The following is an 8847-nucleotide window of genomic DNA, read 5'->3' on the forward strand; positions in this document are numbered from 1 at the left end:
AGAGCCACCGTAAACCAACCAAACTAAACCAACAAACCCAAAACAACCTACAAAGAACCTATAAACCATGTGAATGGCAAAGGAAGTGTCAGGGACGTCCAGCAGCTGTGCCCAGCACCTGGCCACTAAGGGCAGGGACAGTCCCCTGGGCCTCGTGGGCACGGAGACCCTTGGGGACAGCACCCCAAGGGCTCCTCCAAAGGGTGCTGGGGAGAGGGGCGGTGGGGGGGCTGCACCTGGGGGCCCCGTCACCCCCATGTCACAGGGCCAGCACCCAGCATCGCAGCAGTCACAATGCCCCAGGGCAGGAGAAACAGCAGCGTCCTCCCGTGCCCACGGCCAGAGCTGGCCCGGGGCAGCCCCAAGGCATCCCAGAGAAGCCCTGGAGGAGCTGATGTGGATGGATTCTGAGTGATCACTGAGGTTCATGCAACGCATTCCTTCGAACTCCTGACAGCCGTGACCTTGAGCTAATAAGAAGAAATCAATGGCAGCTCTGTTTTGCAGCGAAGCATGTCTTGCAGCACTGACATCTGTTAAAAGACCACCCAGGGCTGGGCTCGTAGCGTTAGCTTCTTTTGTGAGCCAGCTGTCTAGTTTTATTAAAGTTGTAAGTGCATGTGCAGTACCTACAGATGAAAAAAGGCTTGCTGAAGCTCTCTGAGCTTTATTCCAACATTCTGTGTTTGAGTTACAGGACTCTGAGAGCTGATGTATGTCTCGGTTTTGCCATATGGCTCTGTTGTGTGGTAAAATGTCAGGATGAAAGAACGTTAGTTGTCCGAAGTCACAAGGCCCTCCTAATGCTCTTCCCAGGATGCTCTTCCATGCTCGCTGCCCGCAGATCAAAACCAAATCCTCAGGTAAACCTACGGGATCTGTTCCAAGAGTGATTTGTGGTATTGCGCCACAGGGAGTGACTGGCACACATCCCTGTAGGGGACACATCAAACCCTAAACTATTTATATACCGACATGTTGTGAAATTTACATAAAAGCAAACCTGTAAGGCTCCCATGATGTCTTATTCCTGTGGTTCAAGGGACAATGCAGGAAAATCATTAAACTTATACAATTTATCACGGTACCATGTAGCTGTTTCCCACGCAGTCTGTCTCCAAGTTTCCTGACACCACAACAATGGCTGCATAACTCCTGGCTTGGTGCAATTGCTTCTGACAGTTTCATTATATAAGTTACCTAAATGTTGTTCTGTTGCTCGTACTCCTACTAAGCATGTATGAAAAGGATCTGTTGGTGTGGATAAAGAAGCACAGAGAATAGCTGCACGGGTTAAGTTCGCTAAGGTAAGCCATAAATTTTTTGCTGAATCAGGCCTCTGCCGAGGGGCCACCCAGAGACTCCAAGGAGGAGGCAACAAGGTCGTACACATCTTGACGGAATCCATTTCACTTGAGAACCTGCAGAGACACAAGCAGAGCCCCTTCCCCAGGTTACTAGATCAACAGATCCTGACCATTCGTTAGACACAGGCCTCTGAGTCAGAGAGGCTGGCTTAATGCTTCTGGAGAAGTGCCATGGATGAAGAAATTCCTTGACAAACATAGTTATCACAGATCAAATGCTCAATGAGCAGGAGGTTCCTGAAATGAACTGGAAATAACTTCTCAAGAGACATGGGTAACTTACTACTGCTGACAGAAAAATGATTGAATCTGCTTCTCCAGTGCCACTTTCATCTCCTGGTTCCTCATGCTGTAGATGACGGGGTTCACTGTTGGAGGCAACACTGAGTACAGAAAAGATACCACCAGGTCCAGGCTAGGGGAGGAGGTGGAGGGGGGCTTCAGGTAGGCAAACATGGAAGTGCTTATAAACAGGGAGACCACAACCAGGTGAGGGAGGCAGGTGGAAAAGGCTTTGTGTCGTCCCTGCTCAGAGGGGATCCTCAGCACGGCCCTGAAGATCTGCACATAGGACAGTATGATGAATAGAAAACACCCAAGTCCTAAAGAGACACTAAGCACCAGAAGCCCAGTTTCCCTGAAATAGGTGTCTGAACAGGAGAGCTTGAGGATGTGGGGGATTTCACAGAAGAACTGGTCCAGGGCATTGCCCTTGCAGAGTGGCAGTGAAAATGTATTGGCTGTGTGCAGCAGAGCATTGAGAAACCCAGTGGCCCAGGCAGCTGCTGCCATGTGGACACAAGCTCTGCTGCCCAGGAGGGTTCCGTAGTGCAGGGGTTTGCAGATGGCAACGTAGCAGTCGTAGGACATGATGGTGAGAAGAGAAAGCTCTGCTCCAAAGAAGAAGACAACCATTAAAACTTGGGCAGTGCATTCTTGATAGGAGATGGCTCTGGTGTCCCAGAGGGAATTGGCCATGGACTTGGGGACTGTGGTGGAAATGAAGCCCAGGTCAAGCATGGAGAGGTTGAGGAGGAAGAAGTACATGGGGGTGTGGAGGTGCTGGTCACAGGCTATGGTGGTGATGATGAGGCCGTTGCCCAGGAGGGCAGCCAGGTAGATGCCCAGGAAGAGCCAGAAGTGCAAGAGCTGCAGCTCCCATGTGTCTGCAAATGCCAGGAGGAGGAACTGGGTGATGGAGCTGCTGTTAGACATGTGCTGCCTCTGGGCATGAGGACAATGTCCTAGGAGAAAAAGACAATGACAAGCTACAAAAGAATTCTTGAGCAAAATCAAAGCCATTTCCCGTAGAAGCCCCACTGTCACACACAGACACTTTTCTTTTACCTGGAGACTGCCTTCAACTTTGTAGCTGGAGCCCTGGTTGGTGCTTGATAAGCATCTGATGAAGAACTGGCCCTCTACCTTGGGCTCCTGATAAGTCAGCCTGACTCTAAAGAAGTGAGCAGGGGAGGTGGCCAGTCCTGGTGTTCAACCTGGTCAAGTGCAAACCACTGCTAATGCAGACAGGCCTGTCAGCATCTGAAATCACAGTGGGAAGAATCAGGAATGGTAAGGGCAGTTTCAGAGTTCTAGGATTTTATAGCTTCCACCCAATTTCACCTTGAGAGGGTTCTTGGGTGTCAGAAACCCTTAGCGTTTCTGCTACACTGGGGGAGAACAGCACGAGTTCTGTGATGCAAGAGGTTGTCTGTGGCGTAGTGCAGAGGGAGGGCAGCTGGTCTGTCCCTCTGTCTTGCTCCCAGCTGCCCTGGGTTGGCACCTTTCTGAGATGGCGGCTGATCACACTCCCATGTTGACCTGAAATGCCACCAGGCACTGCTGAGAGCAGAGGGATCCACCTCAGAGCATGACATGTCTCAGCCTTTCCTAAGGTCTTAGCATCCCACGTTTAGCCCAGGACACACATGGCTCATCTCACAAACCCAACAGCATTTTCTCTGTCACAGTATCTCTGTGATCGTCCTTGGGGCTTTCAGATAACACAAGGATTCTGTGGGACACATTTTCACCCTGGAGTGAAGCTCACAGCTTGGAAGGATGCCTCAAGGAGACAGCCAAGAGTCCTAATGATGGCATTTGATTCGGAGAGATTCAGCTCATTCCCCAGCCCCACAGACTGCATTGCCCACAGCCCCACAGGGCAGAGCAAAGCTGGGACACGTGTTTCCAAGGACACACCTGCAGGAAAGGACCCACAAGATCAGGCTGTGACTCTGCAGCTGAAACTCCCATCCCCAGAGAGCCTGACAGCAAGAACAGGATCACAGAAACAGTGACCCAGAGCAGGGGAGCAAGACGGAAAATGCGGTGAGGGCGGGTGTGAGAGAGGCCAGGGCAGAGGCAGCCGGGCACTCAAACAGCGTCACCCTTCCCCAGCTGTGCAGCCACCTCCCAGACACCAACATTGCCGGGCAGCTGCTCTCAGCCCCTGTGCTCTGCAGAGGAACTGGAGCTCTGGCTGCACAGGAGCTGCTTCATGCCTTGGAGCCCCCGGCCCTGAGGGCAGAGGCTTTGCTGGGTGGGAGAGGGGGCGAGGGGGCTGCTCAGATGAGGGTTCTCCACTGAGGAGATCAAAGGGAGTTTTCAGAATTCTCCCTCCCCGTGGTGGACACTCCCTCGGGACACTCCTACCACATTTCTTGTGTTAGTTTCCTTTCCTTCCCATATCACAACCCTGCATTCTGGAGATTCTCACCCTGGCAGATTTTGTCTTGTGTCCTGTCTTTTCCCTGTCAGTGCTCACAGACCCCATCCCACTGTCTGTGCACTCACCCTGGCCCTACAGAAGCCTGCCTGTTTGCAGGGCACAGCCTGGGCACATACTCCTGTTTGCAGGTCGGAAAAAAGGACATGCCAGATGTTTTACCTGATATCCAGCCAAGGTAATGCTGGTGTTTCCCACAGGCTGGGGACTGGCTGAAGGCACGTCAGGAGCCTCCTGGCAATCCTACTGATCACCCATAGTTACAGTTCAGGAGTCACAAGGACTTGTTTAAAATTAAGAACTCCTTTTCCGTTTATGTCTTGCCATTTCCAAAGAGCAGGAAATCTAAAACACAGACTCAGGAAAGTTTCTTATATTGCTGTTAACCCTTTTCTTGACCTCCTTTATGAAACCTACTGTTGGAAATATTGTGGGAGTGAGCTGAAACTCTGAGCAGCCTGGACCGACACAATACCCCTCAAGAGCAGAAGGACCCTTCTATGAAGGCATCACTTCTTACACCCACAGCTTCTCCCCACAGCACCGTGGGGATCTCCCCGGGCAGGCTGAGTGCTGACCCTGGCAGGCGGCAAAGTCCCTGGCCCAGCACAGCCCCGGGGTGCAGGGACCCTGCTCTGCAGGACAGCCCTGGGCACCCCTGGGTGCACATTTACACTTAGAACCCACAGCCATCCTTGGGAGAAGGCAGCATTCACACCTTGTCCCTCTGACAGTGCAGGAAGCGATCCCTGCTCTGCAGCACATCCTTCGCCTCTGCATCAGAGTATCTCTGGGAGTTGTACTTACATCTCTTGCAGGCTCTGCAATGTGACAGTTTTCAGAAATTCTACCATGGTTTGCAAATGCAATGCCCTGCAGCCACAGACTTATTATCCGTGAAGATTTATCTCCCAGTGAGCTCTCAGCATTCTCCCACCCCAGACTGCATTTCCCCTCTCTCTGCCTGGCTCCTCTCCCCTCCGTGCTGCAGGCAGAGCCCTCAGCCCTGCTGCGCTCTGCAGAGGAGCTGCTCCTGGGCAGAGCTGTCTCTCTGCAGCGCTGCCTCTTGCCATGAGCTCCCTGTGTCCCAGGAGCCCAGCCCAGCTCAGCAGCACAGGAGCAGCCCAAGGTGGCACTTTCTCTGTCCCCTCTGTGCTCCCTCCAGGTGTCACTGGGGAGGAACCTGCCCTGAAACTGTCTGAAGTCATCACTGTTGTTTCCTCTCTCAGTTGGCCAGACACACATTTCTAGAAGTGTGATTTCCCCTCTCAGAGACAAAATCACCTCTAAATATCATCCTTTTTTATTTTATTGTTACATGGGACAGACAGACAGAGAAAGGGAGGGATCTCCTTTACCCCTGCTGAGGGAAGGAATTCAGCAGGGTCAACGGAGGAATCCCATCCTGCATTTCTATTCCCAGAATTTGAAGGAGACTCAGCTCCCTCCCATCTCTGTCACAAAGCCACAGGAGGTGGGATTCCTCTTTCCTCTTTTCAGGTGGGCATGAAATAGAGAAACAAAATAGGCATCTCAGCCTCTTTTCTCAACTCCAGTGCAAATTAATGGAAATGGAAGGCAGGAGTGAGATGTTCAGATGCAAATACCTGGTGACATTTGAGCGTCCAGACGTGGTGCAAGGTATGTTCAGGTAACTGCAAGCTATAATGGAGAAGTTCATAAAGACAGGGTAACATCTTAGGGATGATACATGTGAAGCTTGGAGTGAAATTCCTGTCACCAAGTGAAATGACAGCTGATGTCCCAATAAAGGCCAAAAGAACCATTTCCTAATCTTTATGTTCACGACCATTTATGAAGGTTTTCATATGAACGACTGCAGTCCTGTACCATCAGGACAACTCAGTCTCTCTCTAGTCCATCAGCTGAATTTACCAGCTCTCCAGTGACTACACTGGCAGTTGTCCCATGTTCATCCCCACATTGCCTCACTGAATTCAGGGCAAATACTCGATTTCGTGTTCAAATCCAGGCCCATAGAGCTACATGAGATGCCAAGGCTAGCATGGACTACACAGGATGTCCAGGAAATCCATTCCCATTCAGGGCAGGTGTGTCACAACTGCCCAGACAGCACTGCAGAGTGGGATTTATTGTCTGTGTGCTGCTGGCTGATACAATCAGTGCAAGGCATCGGTCATCAGAGAGGCAAGGTCTGTCTCTTCTCTACCCAACAGCTGCAGGCATTGCACAAACAAGCAGCAGATCACACAGGAATCTCTGCTCACTCTCCTGATGATACAGTCAATGAAAAGACCAAATACTTTCACAGTGTTCCTGGATCTATCTTGTCTGCAAGGTCAGTATCCTCAAGTACAGTGATGGTTCATATCAAAACTCAGTTGAAACTCAAAGAGGAATTCCAGGGCACCCAGATAAGCTGTTGCTTCTTCAACAACAGCTAAAGAAGAACCCTAAATTCTGTGAGACCACTACTGAATTTAGTAAGACTAGGTGTAGGTAAATCTAAGGTACTTCATGTCTTTGCCTCAGTTACCACCAGCAAGGTCTTCCAGGTCTTTGTGCTTTCAGGCAGGACTCTGGAGTAGAACAACCAGTGGTGGGTGGGGATAAAGCCAGGGGTTACATAACCAAACTGCACCCTTACCAGACCCCAGGACCAGAGGGTTTGCATCCAAGAGTGCTGAGAGAATGTTTTTCCCCAGGAGGTGCTGATCTGTTATGATCCCCGTATGAAAGGCTCTCAGACTCTGTGAGGTATTTAAAATGTTGTACTTCAGATCTAGCACTATAAGAGGAGTCATAAAGACAATCTCATGTCCCTTTAGATGGTGGGAACCCCAGGTGGTGTGGCATTGAGTGAGCTTCCAAGCCAAACACTCCATCATGGTGCAACAGCTGAGAGAGGTACTGTGGCCGAAATGTGGACTGCCAGGACCTGTCCTTTGTCCTGTCACAGCACTGTGACATTCTTGGATTAAATGAGGTGTGGTGGGACAGCTGGTTCTTCTGGGGTGCTGCAATGGACGGATACAGGCAAGGAGGATGAGGACGGGGGATGCCCCTGTGTGAACAAGAATTTCAGATATATGGAGCTTCTCAATGAGATTGGCAACAAGTTGAGTTAGCTTGTGTGAGTGTGGAGGAGAGGAGAAGTCAGTAAGGGTGACATGGGATTTCACAGAAGAACTGGTCCACAGCATTGCCTTTGCAGAGCGGCAGTGAAAATGTATTGGCCGTGTGCAGCAGAGCACGGAGAAACCCAGTGGCCCAGGCAGCTGCTGCCATGTGGACACAAGCTCTGCTGCCCTGGAGGGTCCTGTAGTGCAGGGGTTTGCAGATGGAAACGTAGCGGTCATAGGCCATCACAGTCAGAACTGCATACTCTGTGCAAAGCACGAAGAAAAACACAAAGCTGTGCAGCACATCCTACATAGGAAATGGTCCTGGCCAGAGGAACACTGGTTTCCACTTGTGAGAATGGAGAGATTTTCAGCAGTGTTCCTCCCATTTCACTGTCTTACAGAGAAGAGCTGCGGGGATTTTGTTTTCTTTCTTCTGTTCTACGTGACCCACCACATCTGAGGAGGGTTTTTAGGGCAGAAATGCTTGGTATTTCTGCTGCATTCCAAGTGAAACCTTGTAGGTGCTGACAGGCAAAGGGGCTGTCAGATTCAAACTCAAAAGTTTCTTGTAATGTTAATGGGTCCCACTGAGGAACACTGCTGAGGAACTGTCCCCAGGGTCTGGGTAGAGCAGAAAACTGGAGGCAGAGATGACAGGTCAGGAAAAGCAAAGTCAAAGTGGCTCTGCCGCTGAGTAAACCTGGATGTGTGTCATTAATCAAAGCCCCAAGCCCTGACCCCCAGCCCCTGGGAAGGCAGATCCTGTCCCTCACATGTTGCCCAGGGCTCTTCCTGGGACAGTGGGATGCGGGGCTGTGCAAGGCCAAGGACAGGACTATGGTCTGACTACTACCAGGTTCCTGGGAGGGGACAAAGAGGCCATGAGGCCCCTGTGCTGTAAGGACAAGGTGTCTGCTCGCAGGAATCAGAGGTGGAAGCAACAACTGTAGATAAGGGGAGAAGGAGCCCATATCTGATGGGGGCTTTCAGTCTTTTGACATCCCTTGATCATCTCCACAACAGCCTGTCCTATGCTGTGGCATCCCCTGCACCGCTTTCCCTGCTGGCTGGAGACATCCACCCTCCTACCCCACCTTGGTCTTGTCTGAGCATCTTCCTTCCTTTGCTGATATGTCTCCATCCTCTCCAACTGTTCCTTGAAGCACAAAGCCTTGGGCTGATGCAGACTCCCTCTGGGGGACCTGCTCCAGCACAGCACTGCCCTTCTAGTCACATTCCTTTCTCTCCATGGCCAGCCTGGACCTCCCCAGCTGAACTTTGTGCCATTTTTTATTTCTCAAGCTCTTTCCCACTATGAAGAAAACCTCCACCATCTCTGAAACCACCCTTCAAGCACTCTCAGTCTACTCCTACACTGCTGCAGCCTCCCCAGCGCTGCTCAGCCAAAGCAGCCCAGGTCCCTCAGCATCCCACACTATGTGTACTATGTCCCAAACCCCACCTTGGCAGAGCCCTGCACTCTCCAGTTTCTCCATACTTGTCCAAACTGGGAAGCCGCACACTGGCAGACACCCATGTGTGTGGGGTCACACCAGTGCTGAACCGAATGGGATGAGAACTCCAGGTGTCTGGGTCCCCACGCTCCTCCTCATGCAGCCCCGTGTGCAGCTGCCTTGTTCATGGT

The 8847-nt window shown here is 51.3% G+C and overlaps 1 protein-coding gene across 1 annotated transcript; it reads right to left on the reverse strand.

Annotated features, from left to right (window-relative positions):
* Positions 1–1649: 1649 nt before the first annotated feature.
* Positions 1650–2582, reverse strand: LOC136103252 (olfactory receptor 14C36-like). The gene has a single exon (XM_065841224.1). It carries the CDS (start codon positions 2580–2582, stop codon positions 1650–1652), a length of 933 nt encoding a protein of 310 aa, XP_065697296.1.
* Between the last annotated feature and the right edge of the window lie 6265 nt (positions 2583–8847).

The sequence above is a fragment of the Patagioenas fasciata genome, chromosome 7 (assembly GCF_037038585.1).
Source record: "Patagioenas fasciata isolate bPatFas1 chromosome 7, bPatFas1.hap1, whole genome shotgun sequence".
In the NCBI taxonomy this organism is placed as follows: Eukaryota; Metazoa; Chordata; class Aves; order Columbiformes; family Columbidae; genus Patagioenas; species Patagioenas fasciata.